This window comes from Haemaphysalis longicornis, unplaced genomic scaffold, assembly GCF_048455015.1.
Source record: "Haemaphysalis longicornis isolate Haplotype H1 unplaced genomic scaffold, Haemaphysalis longicornis Haplotype H1 scaffold_181, whole genome shotgun sequence".
In the NCBI taxonomy this organism is placed as follows: domain Eukaryota; kingdom Metazoa; phylum Arthropoda; class Arachnida; order Ixodida; family Ixodidae; genus Haemaphysalis; species Haemaphysalis longicornis.
Genome location: NW_027526283.1, coordinates 284,047 through 305,318, shown reverse-complemented (window position 1 = coordinate 305,318; position 21,272 = coordinate 284,047). Strand labels below are relative to the sequence as shown.

General features: G+C 49.3%; 1 protein-coding gene across 2 annotated transcripts in view; it reads right to left on the bottom strand.

Annotated features, from left to right (window-relative positions):
- The window catches only part of LOC144166688 (uncharacterized), a 62,128-nt gene that overhangs the window by 17,210 nt on the left and 23,646 nt on the right, over positions 1-21,272 (bottom strand). For both annotated transcript variants that reach the window (XM_077696204.1, XM_077696205.1), the window contains exons 8-13: positions 20,530-20,670; positions 14,052-14,214; positions 10,037-11,992; positions 7,085-7,983; positions 2,828-6,215; positions 1,687-1,887 (exon numbers count right to left, since the gene is read on the bottom strand). In XM_077696204.1, coding sequence (XP_077552330.1) covers positions 1,687-1,887; positions 2,828-6,215; positions 7,085-7,983; positions 10,037-11,992; positions 14,052-14,214; positions 20,530-20,670 — 6,748 coding nt within the window. The remainder of the gene's footprint in view (positions 1-1,686; positions 1,888-2,827; positions 6,216-7,084; positions 7,984-10,036; positions 11,993-14,051; positions 14,215-20,529; positions 20,671-21,272) is intronic.

Genomic DNA, 21,272 nt, shown 5'->3' with positions numbered 1-21,272 from the left:
CCCCCTTAATTAAAACGTCCTCTTATTCCAATGTTACGCATTTTTTTTTTTTTTGCAAATAAGGATGATTGGATACGTTTCAGGTGAGTTTAGCCACAAGGTGGAACAATGTTTTGCACCACAATGGAAGCACTGGGACTGAATGGAATATTGGCAGTCTCGCGCGTCTCAAGTGTCTCATGTTCAGGAACGTGCTTAGACACTGGGAAGCGCCGTTCCATTCACCGAAAAGCAACCACGCCTTTTTTATTTCTTTCTCTAGCAGCAGTTGGCTGCCATGAGACAAATTCAACCAAGCTTTTTTTGTTGGAAAGCTGTTACCAAAGACAATCCCATGGCCTGCGTCGAAAATATCGCGACTGTGCGACAGCTGTTTACTAGTTAAACGGGAGCTCTGGCTTAATTTCTTGTAGTATTAGCATGATGGGGGTCATCTGCAAGATCGGTATGCGATGAACAAACGTTATCGCGACCAGAATATCTGAAAAACGATAAAAACAACCCCCGCACATAGACACTCGTTGATGCCCAGGCATTGTACGCCAGGTTCTCGCACCTTCTTCGTTGCTAAAATGGCCGAGTGGTTAACGCACCAGGCTTTGCTTTTTAAGGTCAGTAATTCAACCCCGCGGCGGCCTAGACTTTTTTTTTTTTTTTTTTTTCTTTGAGCATCTCCCAAGTTCTTTTTTGAAAAACAAGTGTATGCAACTCTTTCTCGCCCCTCTGTGAATCTACAAGCAAAAGGTGCCTATGTCAAGTCTCAGTAGCAAGGCAGCGCACACCCTCCCCCCTTTCAATTACTTGGGGCCTTCAAGGTAGGTCTTGTTACGAACAGCTTGAAGAGTATGGCAGGGATCAGAAAAGTTAGCCTAGCAACACACATCAACGCAGCGACAGGAAGGTGACTTCGGCGGTGTCCGCTTTCTACTCATTGGCACTGCATCAACATGGTTGTCGCGGTGCCGCTGAACAACGCCGTCAAAAAGCGCAGAAAGGGGCTTCCAAGGTCAGACAACCTCCGGAAAGCGGCGTTTTTCACTGCCCTCACTGGTCCTGCCATTCGTTGTCATCAGGGAGAGTGGGAAGCGAGCAGCAGCCCCCTGGTTTTCAAGAAACGGGGATTGCGATCATCTGCACGACCGATAGCCGTTTTACAGTTGGGCACAAAACACGCGGTGCACTCGTCTCGCCATTGTTCCGCTATCCCCCTGGTTCACGTCACCACTGCACCGGCACATTACTGGTTGAAGGTTCTAAAAAGGGGTAGAAATTTTAACCCCTATGCACCTACAACAAAACTTCCGAGCGCCACAGCAATGTAAGGTTAGGCTGGCCACCGTAGATGCTGCAGCCGCCGTAGCATTCCTCTTGCTGGTGGCGCCCCTACCGGCCCACCGTGATTTTCTTCACAGCAGTGACCCCTCCACTCCCATTGTTTGGCCCTGTGGACGACACACCTCCCAATTATAGTACACTATGGCGAGGCGTAAAGTGAGCGTCCCAGTGTGTTCTTTTAGTACGTGTTACGTTCTAGCGTAAGCGTTACAAAATGAGTGTCCTGATGTTTTAGTGCCGCGACTACATAAAACGACGACAGGAGACATCGACAGCTCGAGCCCCTAAGGGGATTTGTCCCTAAAAGTGCCCTCCCGTGCTCGTTTAAACGAGTGGGTGAAGGGTGCATACCTGGATCCGTTGAGGACCACCCAACTGGTCGAGCTGAGTTTTGGCCTGTGCCAGGTCGTCGCGCAGGCGTGCGTTCTCCGCGTCCAGCGTCCGCCACTCCCGCTCCTGATTCCGCATTCCCGCCAGGGCAGTGGCGGCCTTGCGCTCCATCGTCGTGCACTTGGCCTGCGACGCCTCCAGTTGGGCTTGCAGGGACGAAACCTGCATGCGGCCAGTGGCCCACCCCCTTTAGCAGCAGAGGCCACAATCGGGCCGCGGAGGACAGTTCCGTTGGGAACTGCCACGAGGCGAGGTAAACAAGCGGACGTGAAGATAATGGCGCCGTCGCTTTGTCCCTCAAGAACCCCAAAAGAATGTGAGCCAAGCAAACAAGTGTTCTGCGCACGTTGTAAGATGAGCAACCTGATCCTGCATCCACACAACACGCCATTAAACGTGCATTATCTCCTTCCTACAACAAGTGCTTCCTCCCTGTGCTGTTGGATGTGTTCGTGGAGCGCACTGACGCTCACATGCAAAGGTGGTGCACGCTTCTGTAGTGTGCGGCAGCCAAGGAGCTGCAAATAATTCCACTTCCTTCTACAAGACCATAAAACCTTCAGGCCAAAAGCTTTAGGTGTGAGGCCACCAGGAAGAAAGGAGCGTCCCCCAACGCAGCGAAGGTCTCGAAGTACACAAGCACTTAAGGGGGTTAACGTTCCCTGTTAACGTTCCCATGGGACTTACTAATTCATGACTTACAGGCTTAAAAACCATTGTGCACCTGTACGAAAACTTTTGCTGGGCCATGAAGATGCTCCAAATGCACCAGCTTGTTTATTTCGTAAATATGTGACTTCTGTACTGAAATAAATAAAACGCTCCCTTGCTTGACAGCTAGTGGCCATCTAGTGAAAACGTTTTTTTTTCTCCTTATTTTTAATTTCTGTAAAGAAATTATGTATTTCTAAACAAAGCAAACTACCATCAGGAATATTTTGATGCATCTGTAAAACTTTTTAGATCAGTACACGGCGGTTTTTAGGCCGGTGGGTCATGAATTTGCCAGTCCCATAGGAACGTGATCGGGCGACTGCCCCCTTAAAACGGCAAAAACAAGGGATTCAATGTTTTGCAACACCGCATTTTGCGCAAATCTCACCTTTGCTGTCAGCTCATCTCGCTGCTCCGTTGCGGCCTGCAGCTCGGCACTGAGCTGCTTCTGCTTGCTGAGCAGTTCTTCATGACTCTTTTCCTTCTCTCGCAGTCTCCCTGTGGCAGTCTCGATTTCATTCTGCAACGAAGCCTGGATTTCAGCGGCTTTCTCCTGGTGGGCGACATGAGCACTCTGCGCGCGCTCAAGCTCCTCTTGCGCCCTCCGCACTTCACTGCGACACTCCTCCACTTCCGTGCTTTTGGCCTCTAGCAAGCTGTTCGCAGCGTGCACTTGCTCCTCGGCAAGGCGCTGTGCCCTTTCTGCCGCTTCGGCACGTTTGGTCCACTGCGTCACCTGCTGTTCCAGGGACGACTCAGTTTCCAACAGTTTTTTAATTTCCTTTTGGGTCTGCTCGAGGCGCTCTTGCTGCTGTGTTTGTCGTTGTGCTTGGTCTGCCGCCATTTCTTTCAGCTCTTGCAGCTGGCGGCAAATTATGTCGTAGTCGCTCTGCAGGCATTCTGCTTCGGACGTCTTCTCCTTGAGCGATTTCTGTGCTGACTTCGCCTCGCTCTCCGCCCGAGCGCAGTTTTCCTTCGCGGCGGCTAAATCCTGTGACAATGCAGAGACAGTGGCCTCCAGGGTTGACTTCGAAGCCGACAGCTTGCCAACTTCCTCTCGTTCCAGCTCCAGAAGTTGTTGGTGCTCGCGCTGTTTTGTAGCCAGCTGCGCCTTCGACTCTTCGAGCTCTCGTGCAACATCCTCAAGTTCGGCGCACGTGCGCTCGACCAGCGCCGTCTTCTGCTCCAAAAGAGATGTTAGCGACTTATTCTCTTCGATGACAGACTCAAGTTGTCTTGAGATGGCTTCTTTCTCGTCGGTCAACTGCCGAAGGTCATCCTCTAGGGAAGCCAGGCGTGAAGACTGCATTCCAATCTCTTCTTTCAGAGATGCCAGATCCCGCTGCAGTTCTTGCTCGGTTGCTGCATGACGAGCCACGTCAGCCTCGAGGGCATTGGTCCTGTCTTTCTCGTTTGAAAGTTGGTCCCTCAAGGCCTGAAGCGCCCCGTTGGACACTTCGGCGGTAGCCTGTAGGCACTCGATCTCCCTCGTCAGCTGCTCAAGCTCCTTCGCCTGGCCTTCGTTGCGTTCCTTCAATGTCTCTGCGCGCTCCTTCAACTTGGCCTCCGACGCCTCGAGACTCTGGATCTTGGCATGAGCGGCAGACAGTGCCAACAGCTCCTTCTGGGCCGCTTCGTGCTGCAGTTTGAGGTCGGCCAATTCATCCTGCAGCTTGGAAGCGAGCGGCTTGACTGTTTGAAGTTCCTGTTCCTTCAGTCTCAGCAGCTGAAGCTCCTCTTCCAGTGCACCGAGCTGCTTCCCCTTCTCAACCAGATCCAGCTGAGCCTGCTTGGCAGAAGCCTGTGCAGACAGGAGAGAGGCAATCTGCTCCTCCTTCGACGCCTTCTCTTCCTCGAGGGAAACTACGCGTGATCGGAGTTCCTCCATTTCTTCGAGCTTGGACATTAGGCGCTCGACGTCGGCTTGCATGGCCCGGTTCTCTTCGATCAGCTGGTCCGACTTCAACAGCTCCTGTTCCTGTTCCTCCGCCTGCCTCAAGACCGCGCGCTTCTCCTCTTCAAGCCGGTCCCTTTCGGCGTGCGCCTGGGAGCACTTCTCGCGATACTCAGCCGCCTCCAACAGCGCGGCGTTCTTCTCCTCTCCGAGCTGTTCCAGTTGGCTGCTGAACTCCCGCTGCCTCGTGCTCAAGGCCTCTCGCAGAACCCCCAGGTCAACCCCCGTATCTCCAGTCGCAGATAGCTCCGTAAAAGCCACGTCCATGGCTATGCAGATGCTCCGAATCTCGGCGACCTGGTTTTCCTGCACGGCTCGCACGTGCTCCAACTCTTCTTTCAGCGCTTCGGCAGATGCTTCGAGGGTGCCGTTGGACGAAAGCAGCTCTTCAATCGTCACCTTTAAGGCGGCCAGCTGTTTGCTTTCTTCTTCGAGCCTTTCTTCGATTTCTTTCTTCCCACGCCTCGCTTCGAGCAGTTCTTTGTCGAGTTCGTCCACTCGTGCAGCCAACTTCAGGTTCTCCCCTTCCAGGGCTGCCTTGGCTCCCGTCACATCGGCGAGTAGTTTGCTCTTCTCGGCGAGAGCCTCCTCGGAGGCATCCTTCCCCTGTGAGAGCTCGGCACAAAGTAGGGCACGCTCCTCGTCCGCTTTGGAGCACCGATCCTGCAGCGCCGCAACCTTGTCTTCACACTCCTTTTTCTCTGCGAATGTGGACTGCAGCGTCTCCTCAACTTCCTCCAGAGCCCCATTGAGCTGCTTGATTGTCAAATCGCTGGATTCCACTTTCTTCAGCAGGTTCTGATTTTCATCCTCGACAATCTCGTTTCTCTGCTGCAACGATGACAGGCCAGCACGCAATCGATCCAACTCCTGCTCTCGCTCTTCCATTCCTCCTCGCAGCGTCTCCGTTGCAGCTTGCTCATCCAGAAGGTTCTGGCGAAGGGCACTTGCGTCCTTCTCAAGTTGGTCCGTTCGCTGAACGGCAGCTTCCACAAACTGGCGGAGCAATGCGAGGTTTGTCTTGAAGACAGGATTCGGCTCACTCGCCGGCTCCACAACAGACGCGTCTTCAGACAGAATCCGCCTGGCTTCCGTCGACGTTTCTTTCACCTCCTTCAGAAAGTCGTTCAAGTTCGAGGCCCACATTTCAATGCAGTCAAAGAGCTGCGCGTAGTTGCCACTCTGTTCATCACCGCCTTCTTCGGGCAAAGTTTCCCTGCTCTCAAATCCAGCCAGGGCCGCCAGGAAGACATTCAGCCTCGCTTCAAGCTCCACCAGCCTCACTCGCAAGGTCTCGCTTCTGCCAACAGCAGGAGCGGGGTGCGAAGACTCCACATCCTGGAGGCTGGTGCCTGTTGCGTCGGCAGAGCTCGTCTCTTCATCGACGGTGGTGAAAGAACAGAAGCCGTCCTCTTCATCTTCGCCAGGCGGAGATGAGAAAGAAACTGAGGCCGCCGCTTCAACAGTGCCGTCGCTCTGCACGCGAAGCTCCGACCGAAGATTGACGGTGCGTGGGGGAAGAAGCTCTTGCTGGTCTGCCGGTAACAGCCTGCCTTTGAGGAGCTCCACCAGTTCTTGCAGTCCATCGAATTCGTCCTGAACTTGCTGGGTGTACTGCGACAGCAGTGGTGTGCAGGGCGGCGGAGGCGTTTGGCTGAGCATGCCTTGCAGAGACCTGCGCTGGGCTCCCAGCAGGTTGCACACCTGAGCCATCCTCTCAACGAGCTCGTCGCCGCTGCTGTTGCTTCCGCTTGACGAGAGCGTCAGCTGGCACGTGGAAGCGTTTGTAAGGTCTGTGCCACCGATGGTCAAGTCGGTTACACTGGGGTTGAGTGGGGGGAGAGAGCAAAGCATACTTTCAGACAGTGAGAACAGGATGTCAAGAGCTGGTGATAGATAGCGAGAGGTACCTGCAATCTTCCTGATCTGCCTGAAAATGGACTATGTTAAAAGCACGGAAGCCTATAGCTCTGAACTACAAAGTTTGAGCTGTCAAGGAGCACAAGTGGACCTTTTATGGATTCCTGTAAACACAGATTAAGCCTCGCCTTTCACTGCTTTTTGGAAAGGAAGAACGCCAACTGTGCTGCAAAGCTCATGCCATGTCAGGGAGAAACTGTCATTAAAGCCTGTAGTTCCCCCTAATGCTGGTGCATATATTATCTTTTGAAATGCTTCCGTAGGTCACCTTGTTTACTGGTCACCCCTTGCGATAAACTGTGTTGTTGACATCTCTTATTTTAGCATTAGTGCCCTACTTCTGTACATCCTAATGTTCTGTGCTGTACACACCCATACATTAGCCGTTTGTGTACCTCAATGCGATGGGTTGCTTCCATCATCGCAAATGCATTCTGCAAACAAGCTTCACTGCCAAGCCTCACACACTGCAATAGTGTGGCATACCTTTAGACCGTCATACATAAGCAACTGCAGCTATGTTAAATATCTGGTCTAACTATTAAACTCTGATCTTTTACCCACTTTCTGGCCGTTCCGGTCCGGGAAGTGGGTAAAAAGTTGAATGGCCGGACCTTTTACTCACTTGTAAGAAAAAAACGAGGAAAAACCGCGAAATTTAACCTTGAACACCCAAGTTGCACGTACCCTGACAGCGGACCACAGAGGGTTAAAGAACCTTAAATTTGACTGAAGCAGAACACTTGCTAGGCATGGAAAAAAGAAACTTACTCTTCAGGCTCGAAACTGGAGAACTCGCCCGCCGACTCCACGTCATTTTGCGATACTTCCGGCTTGCCGCCACTCTCCAGGAGGGAGACATTCTCCTCTCTGACGCTGTCCATTTGGTCTGCAGCGGCAGGCATGGATTCCGCCCAGCGTGTCGCGGCTTCACCCATCTCCTTTACCCTGTTCATCCTCTCCGCCATCAACTGTCTCAGAGCCGGAGCCTCCTCGGACTCAGAATCTGTCTCTCCGTCTCCAACTTGCGGCTCTAAAGCAGCTAGGCACCGCCACTCTTCCTCAAACAAACCAGCGGCGATGCGGTACATCTCCAAAAGCATCGAGACAATGGCAAGAAGGTCCCCAGATGACCCCGCCTGTCGCGTGGCAAGCAGCTCGCTGCTCCGGATACGCTCCACCACAGTCAGCGCACCCACCGCTTCCCTCTCCAAAGCTTCCAGCAGGGCCAACTTTCCCTGCCGCTCCCTGGCCGCAGCTTCCTTCCGGACTCGCATCAGCGTCAGGCACAGCTCGTCCCTCTCCCCGTTGGCCTCCACCAGCTGCTGCCTCAGCTCCGGAAGCTCCCCCAAGCTCGCCTCCACGTCGGCCAGCCGCTCCGACAACTGCTCCGCGTTCTCCGAGTTCCGGTGCAGCTGCATGCTGATGGCGGCCACGGCGGAGTCCTTGTCCTCGAGCTGCTCTTCGAGCTTGCGCCGCCTGTCCTCAACTTGTCGCGTCTTGTCGTCCGCGGCCTTGACAGCTGCGGTCAGCGACCGGAGTTCCCCGTTGCACGTCTCGATCGTCTCTGCCCTGGCATCGGCGAGCTGTTCAAGCTCGAGCCTTGCCGCGAGGGCCTGCTCCAAGCGGTCACGTGCAGATGTCAGTTCCAACAAGGCCTCGTCCCTCTCCTGAAAAGCAAAGAGAGAGAAAAGACTGCTGCATCTGCATACAGTTATACCTTATTATAACGAGATAATGAATGCAATGAATAAGTTCCTTGAGAGTCCCTGTAGAAATTATGTATTCAGCAACTCGCTTCAATGGAGTAAAATTTGTCTAGCATACACTGTGACAATCAGTTCTGTTTGCACGCTGTAATTAGGTTGTGGCAAAATCGTGGCAGCCTAATTTTTAATCGTGGTTTTCACTTTGGAGTGCCTTTTTTTCCATCTACGCATGACACGCCACAGCAGCACATAAGCCTTATATGAAGTGCAAGATGATTGCACCAAATTGAGACCATTCAAGGAGTATGCAGTCAAGGAGTTTACATTGCAGATGCAGCAAGGAGTCTATTGCAGTTGCTTTCACGCATGCCGTGAAAGCAGGCACAGAAAGATTAGCTTCTGCCTTTGAAGTTGTAGGAAGGGCTGCCTATGACCAGTCCTGCCACGTCTTGCGATGCCAGTCCGGCGCACACAAGGATGGCAAAGATGGCGTAAATTTAAATAAGCGCCACCATTTCCTCTAGGAACATGTAAGATGCATTCACCAACTTTTCAGAAACATTTGCCTGAAAGACAAGCTGGTTGTGGGTTCAACAAAGAAGGCACATGCAATGCAAGTCTGGAAACAATGTAAGTGGGAAGAGGGCAAAGTTATTATTTTGCCCAATGATTGCTAGGGGCATGTACAGAACACACAGCGCACATCTGTTAAACATGTCCACTCCGGCTATAGAAAAATAACGGTTATAACAAAATGTTGCGCCCCTTTGATTTTGTCATAACAAGACTTGACTTTACATCATTACAATCACCACCACCATCACCCATGCTAGCCACGGCAGTCCAAATGTTCTCCGTTCCCCATTTATCTGGCCCAACACAATTTTTTTTTGTTCTAGTCTGAGTTAGGATGTTTTCCACGAGAATTTGTTCTCTAATCCATGGCACTCATCCTTTGTCCTTAAGCATTAGACCTACCACCCCCACATATGCCTCTCTCAGCTGATCAGGTTCTCGTTTAGTGCTGCTTGATCAAACTCTGTTTCAACCTCTTAGGTCACACCAAAAGTGTGCGGTGGCTGTCACATCACACACTAATCCTGAGCCTCTCTTCCAGGAGTAGAACCCCGTCACGAAAAAAACAGATGCAAGAAAGGATGATTTAATAGAGTAGTCCTCCCCGCATCTCTTGCCTGCCAACCTAACAAAAACACCCCCAAATCTTTCTCTAAAACCCTTCAACCTAACATTTTTACCCAGCGGGAGTTGGTGCACACCCAGAGGGGTTCACATTTTCTTTCAGTCACTTCTACCTCCAAGCAACGAAAGTCTGAATAGAGTAACTGCGACACCGCTTTTAAGGGGGCACATGGGTCTTTGATCAAAAACTTTATTTTAATAGTTATGATCGTTAAAATTGGAGGACATATGTAGTGTTTCATTGTGATTGCAGATATAAAATTTGTTTTTGTGCAAAAGGAATATATTGGAATTTATTCGGGTTCTATTTGGTTTTTTTGACAGCTTTTGTAAAAAACTGCTGGAGTGCAGCTGAATAAGGTACCAGTTAACAGTGCACAAGCAAAGGAGTGCAGTAAGACTAACACTACCATTCTATCTAGTCTGTAGCAGAAGTTACAAACGTTTGAAGTTTGGGCTTGGAAGGCAAAACCAGTTTTTCTGGTTCCTACCTTCCAAGCCCAAATTTGAAACAGTCGTTACTTGTACTACCAACCAGATAGAACGATACTGTTAGTCTTACTGCACTCCTTTGCTTGTGCACAGTTCACCGGTACTTTTCTCGGCTGCAATACTCCAGCAGTTTTTTTTTACAAAAGCTGTGAAAAAAATCAAATATGTATATCTGAATAAATTTGAATGTGGTCGTTTTACACAAAAACAAATTTTATATCTACAACCAGAATGAGAAACTACATATATCCTCCAATTTTTGTCATCATAACTGTAAAAATAAAGTTTTTGATTGAAGACCCTTTGATCCACCAGGGCTTACCGCGTTCCGAGCCACCAGTTCATGCTCCAGCGCCTGCCGCTCAGCGGCCGTGCGTTCGCACTCAGCCTTCCGGGCCTCACACTCTTGCCGCAAGGCATCGCACTGCTGCTCGAACTCTGAGCACTGCTCCGAGACACGTGCCACCTGCTCCCGCATCACCTTGCTCTCCTGCTCCTTCTTGTACAAGTCCTCAATCTGCCGCTCGAGCTCCTCGATCTTCGTCACCTTCTCGCGCAGCTCGTGCAGGATCAGGTTGTCCACCTGCCTCTGCAGGTCCTCCGCCTCCTCCCGTTTGATCGAAACCTGCTCCTCAAGCGTGGAGCACTTCTGCTGCAGGCTCGCAACGGCGCACTTTTTATCCTCCAGCTCTTCTCGCGCGGCGAGCTGTGCAGACACGGCTGCCGCCTTCTCGCGAAGCGCAGCCTCCATCGACGCCTCCATCTCCGCCAGCTTCGCATTCAGCGCCTCGATCTTGTCGAGGGAGGTGGCGTGCAGCTTGAGCTGCTCGCCCAGCTCGAACTTCAAACTGGCCTCGCTCAGTTCAAACATCGACAGCTTCTCCTCCAACGCTTCCTTCTCCTCGCGCGCCTTGGCCTGCTCTTTCGAGTCCCGCTCCTTGGCCCGGACGAGCTCCCTTTCAAGCTCGGCCGCCTTCGCGTGCTTCTCCCTCAAGGCGGCACCCAGAGAGACAATGCTGGCATCCTTCGTCTCCATGAGGTAAGTCAACCGTTCGCGTTCTTCCCTGAGAGCGTCGCACTTCTCCGTCATGGCCGCCAGCTCGAGCTCGACAGCGTTCTTGGAGGTCTCGATCTCCGCCATGCTCTGGGAGGTCTGCTGCTCGAGCAGCCGGGAGAGCTCCTTTTCGGCCGAGATGTCGTTCTTCAAGGCGACGATTTCGGCTTCCTTTTCTTCCGCAACCCGTCGCATGTGTTCCTCAGCTTCTTCCAGGCTCCGCTGCTTCTGCACGGCGTCGCCAAGCTCCTGCTTCATCCTTTCAAGCATGGTCTCTTGCTCTCTGAGCGCCGTCTCGCGCTCCTTCAGCGCCTCGCTGTTCTGCAGCAAGCGATCGCTGCTTGCCTTGAGGTCCACCTCGGCCTGGTCCACCTTCTTCCGCAGTTCTTGGGCTTCATTCTCGAAATCTTTCAGGGCTGCTTCCTTCTCGGAGAGGTCTTTGAGCAACTTCGTCTTCTCGCTCTCCCTCTCGGACAGCAGCTCCTCGAGTTGCCGAACGAGAGCCTCGCTCTTGGCACGAGCACTCTCAAGCTCCGGTATCTTCTCACATTCGACATCTTGCCTGGCACATTTCGCCTTCAACTCCTCCCTCTCACGCTCGCTCGCTTCCAAGCTGGCCTTGATTTCATCGCAGCGGCGCAACGCTTCCTGAAGATCGTCCCGCAGCCTGCCAGCACTGGAAACGAGGTCCTTGCCGTCTGCAATCTCCTTCTCGAGACACCCAACGCTCTCTTGCTTCTGCTCCAACTCCCTGGTCAACTCCTCGATGCTCTTCGAGAGTTGCTGGACAGTGCCTTCAAGGGCCCGCTTCGAATCCAACAGTGCAGCCACCTCTGCTTCTCTCTCCCGCAACGTCTTAGCTATGGCTTGGCTTTCTTCGGCCTGCTTGCGAAGCGCCTGGATTTCCTGCTCCAGGGTGCAGGCCTTCTGAGAAGCCTCTCGCTCGAGTCGCTCGGTCGCCTCCAACTTGGCCTCCAGCTTCTGCACCTTCACAGCGGACTCTGTGACGGACCTCTGAGACTTGTCCAGCTCTCCCCTGAGGTGGTCAGAGGATCCGGACTTCTCCTTGACCACCTGCAGCAGTTCTTGGATCTTTTCTTCAGCCTTGCATAGGCGATTCTCCAAGTCCTGGCAGCGCGCAGCCTCACGTTTCAGCTCCGAGCGGCTCTGGTTGAGTTCTTTATCCAGGCTCTGCTTTTGTTGCTCTAAGGACAGAAGTTGGTTCTGCAATAAAGCAACAAAGGCCACACAAAAGAGCCAGTTCAAAATTGTAAAAATAAGAAAGGAACAGTTTTCGAATGGTATCACACCTATGGTTCGGCATACACATGACGAACGATAGAAAAGTTAACACCTGAAGCTGTTTTCTTTTCATAAATCAGTAAAAAACACTCAGAACAAAAACAGAATAGAGCCATCGACGAATAGGAAAAGCCGCCCACATCGCGAAAATCCAGCATCTTTACACTGAATGAAATACAGTCTAGTCCACTTATAACAATATCCAAGTGCCAATGAAATCCCACCGTTATAACCGATAATTGTTATAAGCGGGTTGCGAAATAAAAAGAGGGAGCAGAGCTCAAAACATTTCATTCGCATGCCAGAAAAGTCGTACTACTACTAATTTGCGGAAAAGGAGCCACAGCCGGTCACCTTTGTTTGCCGCGTGTGAAGCTAGCACAAATCTTTTCCAAGAGCATCTACAGGTGCTTCACCTAGCTGAGGTTAATGTCCTTGGCGGAAACAAAGTCCCCGAGGGACTGTGTCACGCATTGGGCCTCCTACGAAGACACTACCTGAGTGGGCTGTGCAAGCGCGTCATTAGAGTCATCACTGTTGCACTTTTGGTGCACATTATAACTGGATGTTTGAAAACTGCGCTTGAGGTTACTAAGGACACATTTGAAAGGAATACAAACGGACAACGTGGACAGCACGAGCGCATTGCACTCATGCTGTCATTGCGCTTGGCTACAGCACAGCATTGCGCTCGTGCTGTCCACATCGTCCGTTTGTATTCCTTTCAAATGTGTCCTTAGTAACCTCAAGCGCAGTTTTCAAACATGCAGAACCAATCAGCCCAATTCATCACCTTACTGATTATAACTGGACTCAATCGTTATATCCGATATCGTGGCACTGGAGCATTGTAATAAGCGGTTTACGTTACCATAGAGAGATTACAAAAGTTGACGGTGCCATAGCTGTTCATCGTTATATTCGATATATTGTTATAAACGGTATCGTTATAAATGGACTCGACTGTAGCAGTTTTCGCTGGTCTGTCACTCAAAAAAATTAACTCGAAATATTCATCAAATAGTTTTTTTCTGCTCAAGTCTGCTTTTGGCAGCTTCAGTGTTCATAGCAAGGGTTGATTGACCTAGACAACATCACTTGATTCGTTGCAGCACCAAGGGTGAACATGCAACAACCAAGCTTCGGTTTGCATTTCCCAAGCAGCCACTTAGCACAGGTGACAGAAACGCATGCAGTGAACACCTTTACATTATTTCAAAATGTTAGGAACGGAGTTACTTTAGTTTACTTGGTGCATATTTTGTACACGCATTGCACGCGTACGGTGAGAGCGTTCGAAAATTTGGGCAATGTGAGTTGCTGTTAGATTTTCTGCGGCAACGATGCTCACAGGTGCAGTCGTAAAACAACGCAAGCCTCGACAAACGCCGATTTTTTTCAAGCATCGGTCTCAATTGCCAAAAAACGCCAATTTGAAAGGAAGGCGAAAATAAACTTGAACAACACAGAATCCTAATCATAATAACAGCAACCATTAGCTTGAGATAAAAGGCTGCCACTTCAGCTCAAGTTATTCTTGACTGAAATGACAGACTGACCGAGTGAACTTGTTACCCGACTGAAGCGACAAAAATACTGCTTCACTTGGCACCCTCCTACTCTCTTATGCAGCTGCTAAAGGACCTCCTCTGTTCTGCTTCAGAAGCCTTGGGGCAGAATCGTGGGTTTTCGAACGAACGTCCCAGGTTCGAATCCGTGCCCTTCCAATATTTTTTCCCGAGACTCGTCAATTTTTCATTGTGAAATGTCCTACCTCAATTTTGCGCATTCTTTTCGTAAATAAGTGATTTGGTATGTTTTAGGTCAGTTTGGCAGTGCAGAGTCACATTCTGCATTGCACCGAAAGGACCGGGCTTGTACGCCTGTTGGAACAGAATGTCGCCCCAGTACAAAACAAAACACGATTTGTTACAATCGACCCTCACAGCGCTTGCGCAGAAATAAGAGGTGCCGCGCACACCTTGGTGTTTGCCAGCTGGCTCTGCAGTTGAGCCACCTCCTGCGCCTGCTGCTCCAGGCTGCACCCGGACTTGTGCAGCTCCGTCTCCAGCCGACGGACCTCCCGGTTGGCCGCATCACCAGCCGCCCCCAGCTCGCGGACCTTGGCCTCCGCGCTGGCGTTCCTGGAGGCAAGGCAAACAACCACACTCGGTTTTCCTGAGCAACCTTTCCAATTGGCAACCGTCAGTGGGGAGAGGTTGGCGTCAATAACCCTGAATGACCGGCCACGGACCTCAAGGGCACTCGGTCGCACTTGCAGGATTTATTCGCACAGAAGAAAACCATCTCCCCGCGAGGGGGACTCGAGTAAATGCGTCGCATAGGGGGTGAGTGTGTTGTGTTAATGTTTAGTGTTTGGGGGGTGGTGCTATCACGTGTACACCACGCAGCTATCACGCCGCTAGCACGCCGCTGAGTCGCCAACGCACGCCGCTGACGACGTAGTTTGAATGAGTCAAGGATATAAGGTGCATTCGTAGCCTTTCATTCTGTGTCGGTTTTGTGGCGCAGTGGGAAGAGCACCATGTACCTCGCGTTCCGCCCACAGGTAGTGAATGCGTTGTATCAGCAGCTTCTTGACGTAGTTTGAATGAGTCAAGGATATAAGGCGCGCTCGTAGCCTTTCATTCTGTGTCGGCTTTGTGGCGCAGTGGGTAGAGCACCATGTACCTTGCCTTCCGCCCGCAGGGTCGTGGGATCGAAACCAGGCGCCGGTAACTGTTATTTCTTTTTACAGTGTAGGGGGAGGCTGGCTGCTGCGGACGCCGACGCACGGGTGACATCGTGAGTTATACAAATGTTCTGCATTTAAAACGAAAAGCATCATGCAGGGTGCATTCAGAATATTTAAGAGAAAATTTGAGAAGACTTTATTAATAGACCAAGCTCAAATTGAACAAACCATTCAAAAAACTGATTTTGCAACAGAGTTCACAAAGTCACCTTCACTTTAGAGAGGTTCCTTCACCATACAGCAGCCATTTTAGCTTCCTTTTCTTATCTGCTTTCGACGAATGCTGTTGCCTTTGCCAAGAAATGTAGCCAGTTCTCATCTGAGTGTGTAACACCTCGTACACCTTTAAACCTTTAAAACCATGTTTTTCTTGTACACAGAGCCGCTCACTTTTCTAAGCTCCACTCAAGCTCGACCTCAGCCGATGTTTTAGACGGTCACCACTACTTCCTCCCAGTCTTCGAGGTAGGTATACAGGATACGTTGCCTCACCAAGCACTCAGAAAACAGCCGCATCTTCAGATGGCCCCACAGACCATAAAGTTTCATACCAATATAATCTAAACGGAAATCTGTCGCCACAGTTCTCGCCAGAGCATGCCGTCATGGCAGCCTCCATAGCAGCTGACATTCCTTACCTGGCCTCACAGAGATTCATACAAAAATAACTGGACAGGAATCTCGCGCTGTGATCATCCACCTTGATGGATATGACGGCTAGTTGTGGATTCGGATTGGCTATCAATGGCTTCGCGGAAAGTACCATGGATTAGATTGTGCAACCAGTTTCGTTTTCGTCGCGGTCTTGCATGAACGACTTTGCTTATGCAGGGGTCGGGAAGAAGCATTCAAAACCATGTTTCCCCTTGAAATCTATGTCACTCGCGCACTGATGCCGAGTGGAAATGTTCTATAACCAAATTCAATACAAATTCAAATTTCGGTACTTTCCGAGCGCTTCTGGACCTCTAACGCCATTCAAATAGTCAAAGAAAAATTATTTCGATTCATCAGAATTTCCTACGGTCAGCAAAAGTGCGCCAAGTCACCCCAGACCATCACCAGAGTGAACCCTTGAGTTTTGCTTTGTTCTCCGGTCGCTCTATCGCCGGCGCGAGCTGTTGTAAACAGATCCGGCCCTGTTCTAAAGACCCCAGCTTTCATCTGCAGCGTGTTGACGACGTTCGGGCGAAACTGTTTGGCGCCAGCTGCAGAGAGGGCAGAGTTTTCTCCACGAAGACTGCCAGCTGTTGAACTTGGCGCAGCGCTCCGGAGCAGCGCGCAGCTGTTTGTTGATATTTTTGTCTGTATATAACTTTTGCACTTACACTGTTCCTATTTGCAATATTATTCTACAACCCTTTTTTTGTTCAAAGCGTATATTTCCAATTCTTTTTATGTATACTGTGAGCAAAATAGCTTTGAGGTTATAATCAATTTTTTTGTTAGTTTTTTTTTGTTTTAACAATTTTTTGATAAAATTCGTAATACATCTTTTGTTTGAAATTATTACTGTTGGAAAGCCCCATTCTTCCTCTATCATTTCATAACTTACACTTTAGCATCCATAATTTTCTGTAGCAAGAAAAAAAAATATTTCCTAGACTACCCGAAAACAACCGGTAGGCACTAGTGTTTACATAATTGTATGTATGTAAATAACTTTTGTACTTATAGAGCTAATTTCTGCAGTGTTACTTTATATGGGTCTTATGCTCAAATTGCACATCTCAGATTTTTTTTATGTGTACCCTCTGAAAAGTGGCATTGATGTTTTCTTCATTTTTTTTTCTTTTTGTTGCTTTTTCTTGTTTTGAACTGTTGTTTATAAAATGTGTAACAAATATGTTTTTTGAAATTATTACTGTTGCAAAGCCCTATTCTTTCTCTATCATTTCATATCTCACACTTCAGCATCAGTGATTTCCTGTGGCAAGAAAAAAATATTTCCTGGAACACCCAAAAACAACCGATTTTTCTGCAGTCACGAAAGTGTCCACGTCCCGCTGCAGTTGGCGGCAAATGGCAAACGTACTCCACCAGCCTCCTTAACACTTTCGTGATCGCGCCTATTCCCATGGATAGTATGCTACCGATGAATACAAATTCAAATTTTGGCACTCTCCGGCACAGAGAGTCGAAGTTTTCTCCCCGAAAACGGCCCGGAGTTTGCCTTGCATAGCGCTTCGGAGCAGCATGTGGCTCTTCGTGTATATATTTATGTTTTTGTATGTAAATAACTTTTGGACTTACACCGCTCATATTTGCAGCATTATTCTGCAAGCGTTTTATGTTTAAAGTGTATATTTCCAACTCTTTTTACGTCCACCATGTGCGAAGAAGCATTGAGGTTATCAATTTTTTTCTTTATGTTTTCACAATTTGATAAAATTTGGAACACATCTGTTTGAAATTATTACTGTAGGAAAGCCCCATTCTTCCTCTATCACAATTTCTGTGGCAAGAAAAAAAAAAAATATTTTCTGGACTACCCTAAAACAACCGATAGGCACTGTTTATATAATTGTATGTATGTAAATAACTTTTGTACTCACAGAGCTCATTTTTGCAGAATTACTTTATAAGGGCCTTATGTTAAAATTGCATATTTTCAATTTTTTTAGGTGTACCCTGTGAAAAGTGGCATTGAGGTCGTCATCTTTTGTAACTTTTTTGTTTTGATATTTCATTAAATAAAATGTGTAATAAATTTGTTGTTTGAAATTATTACTGCTAGAAAGCCCTATTCTTTCTCTATCATTTCGTATCTTACACTTCAGCATCAGTCATTTTTCTTGGCAAGAAAAAAATATTTCCTGGAACACCCAAAAACAACCGATTCTTTTGCGGTCACGAAAGTGCATTTTATCTAATGCGCTAGTTTATTTTGTTCAGCACCAGTTTTTAGGAACTAAATTTCCTGTGCACAAAGTAATTTCTAAATAGCGAACCATGCAGTACTAAACAATTTCTAGTAAAAAAATGGCCGCGTATCTACCGTAAAATTCCGAGCAAGCGCCCCCCCTCAGCAAGTCGGAATTACCGGCAAAGTGGAGGGGGGGCGCTATCCCGGAACGGCACCGAAATTCAAGATGGCGGCGACAATTGTTTTTACGAAAAAAAAACGCATCGCGCGTAGTTTTAAACTTTCATTAGGAAGATCAACTTTATTACGCAAAAGATGTTACTGTTAGTTACTGTGGAAACCATTGCAAAACTTAGCAGCAAAAAAAAAAAAAAAGTTCACAGCACTCTGTTGCCCCAGTCTTCGGGTGCCACGGCTTGATCATACTGCTGTTCGTCACTTTCGAAACCATCGAAAGACTCCTCAGAGTCTGTAGCAAAAAAAAAAGTTCGGCGCATTCGTCTTCCAGTCCGCCCCGGTCTTCTGGCACCACGGCTCCGACATCTGCCAGCCCGCCGTGCAGGTCGCCGTCCTCGGAGCCATCGAGTGCGTTTGCAATGCCGCACCCCTTGAAGCAGCGCGCCAGCAGCCCACGCCTCGGCAACAAAATCAAGGACCTCCTGCCGCGACGGCTTCTTAAAGTTGCCTTTTCGCGTCGTTTCGCCATCGCAGGGAGTTCGCGGAAGTCCGGAAGGTGCTTACTGCTTCCGCAGATTCCTCGGGCGTCCTCTGGCTCTCGTTCATGGCGCGGCGCATTGCAACGCCGAACCGCTGCTTCCAAACCTGCTTATGTAGTGGCTGGAAGCTACAAAGTTACCTAACTGCATGCTGTTTGCTATTTTCACAGCCTCTTCAGACAGCAGCCGGTTGCTAACGGCGCGTCCCGCGCTTCTTTCGAGCTCTAAGAACTCGAACAGCGCATCGTTCACGTACTCGCTGAACACTGGGACGCCGTTGCGTAGCTTCTGTCGAAGTTTTGCTTTTCCGAAGTTTTGCTGCAGGAGATTGTCGAAATTCTTCACCCATTCTCCCGTATGCGCTTTCGGTCGAGCTTGAACTGTCGAGAGGTCTGGTGCACGTTTTTCCCGTGCTTTCGGCGCCATCGGATCACCTCGATTTTCTTTGCAACTGTGTAGGAATGCATGACCTACCACCGCCAAAACAAAGTAACAAATGGCGCGTAGCGTTCGGTTGAAGCAGGATTGGATTGGATTCTTAGACTGGCTCCGGCAAGCCAGTGTTGCCTGCACGCGGTGCGCGATAACTGCGCGGAGGGAGGGGGGGGGGGGGCGCTTTCCCGGAACGGCGCGGAAATTTGAAATTAGCACTGAAGTGGTGGGGGGGCGCTTGCACGGGTGGGGGCGCTTGCTCGGAATTTTACGGTACTCCTTTCGTTGCAAATGTCGACAAAATACGATAGTCGACTGGCGCTCCTGGCCAGTAAATGCCTCCCTTCTCTTTCCCGCTCACCTCTCATGCTGTTCCTCTCTCGTCTCGTTCCTCCCAAGAAAACACGCCAGGTCAATTTAAATTTACCGCATACCACTGCTCCAAGTCGGGTGCCTCGATGCCAGCGCTGCCGTACAACGGAGACGCGCGTTAATCGAGGCACCCTACTACACCGTTTATAGAACCGCATTGCCCTACTCCAAGAGCGTTCCAAGCCGAACGTGGAACCTATCTAGTGGAACCTTCTGTTGCTGTTCCCGTTTGATTTTTTTTATATGCCACTAGGTAGCGCAAGCAACAGCAGGCAACGGTTTTTCGCAGTTGATGTAGTATTTTATTTGCTATCGCAAATACCAAGCACTATTGAATTTTTTAATGAAGTAACACTGCAAATATCACTTATGCATTAATTTGCTGCCTCATATTGGTGTAATGTGTTGTTCTTGTTCAACAATGTTGACAAGTATGAATATTGCCACCGGACTTGGACGTTTCGATTTATCTGTGAGTATGTAAGACTATTGCACAGATTCAGTTTCACTTTGACCAGGTGGTTGAATAGAGTCGCAGACAGACAGATTGCGTCTGTCTGTCTAAGTAGCCCAAGAAGGACTTTTGTCTTTAAAAAAAACTTAACATGTTTAGCTGTAACAACACTTCGATCCTAAGCAATCCAGTTCCACTACTACTACCCCTTGTCCCCATCGAAGCATAAGCGCCGTTTTGGAGATCACAATGACACTGCGCCAGATTCCTCCCTAGTTATTAGAGTATGAAACTTATTCCTGGCCTAGCTTGCAACCTGCCTTCTTGTGGAACCTGATGACAAGGATATTTGAACTGTTTCATACTTGAAGCCCCTTGACACGCCAGCTGTTCATCTCGGGCAATCAATGTTCAATGATTGAATAGACGTTCAATCAATATTTGAAACATTGAACATGAATTGAAAACACCTTATTATCAGGTTCAACAATCGAGTAATTGTCATCCACAAATTTTCGGTTTGGGCTCATTATTAGGGCACATACCAAATATTCACGCTAGCGTGGGCTGCTAAACACGCTGCAGCCTCAAAGCTCAGAATCCAAGAACGAATGACACTAGTGTAGCAACGCTGCCAAACGTGAAACAAATGAACAGCCCTGCATGCTTTTGAACAAACGACAGCACAATGCAAAATCAACTTGAATGAACATTCAGTTTGGAAAATTTCTCGCAGCAAACGCCCCTCATACGCAACTTCAAACAACTCCCACTTTGAAGTGCAATCGCAAGAGCTAACCGCTCTGCAACAACATTCCCCGCTAGTGAGGAGTGTTCTCGTTCGAAATTCGCCGCAGCACTCACTTGGCCTCCAGAGCCTTGGCAGCCTGCTCTTGGTTTTTGAGAGCCCGATTCAGGTCGGCCAGCTGGCTCGAAGATTGACGGTCCAGCTGCTCCAGGCTGGCAACTTGCTTGCGCAGGTCGGCCAACAGGTTCTCCTGGGCCCTGCCAAGCAAGAAAGGGGACCCGAGAAACTATCAGCATCTCGCTTCCATTTCCTCGGACGTGCGACAGCAATGCCTGTGAGACGGTGATTGAAGACCAGGCAGTAGTGGCCTGGAATGGAACGGCAAGTTTGGCTAGTTAGTTCAGGTCCAAATTCAAAATGAGAAACAGCACAAGAAACACAGGGACAAAAGACGAGGGGACGACGCACAGCACTGTGCATCGTCCCCTCTTTCTTTGTCCCTGCGTTTCTTGCGCTGTTTTCCACCACGAGTGGCCTGGAACCAAGGAATGGTATCATTAAGGAGGCCATGCAGACAAAATATAAGTCTGTTTTAATCGAACGTTTTCGTGTTTTGTGGTGCCCCCATCGCTTGTCCGGAAGCAAACGATGCTTTATTCACTGCCAAATTCATCAACTTAAATTAAAATTTTGATTCTCCTGCCACATCGTGTGTTTTCGCGATGTCTGCAATGATGTCATGTGCTGGGGAGCCTTGTTTACCGTTAGTCAACCTAGATGGCGCCACCATATTGCGGTGGCCCGTTTTCTGCCTTTGTTTTTGACTGTATTTGCACCTGGCTTGTTTTAGTTGAGGTAA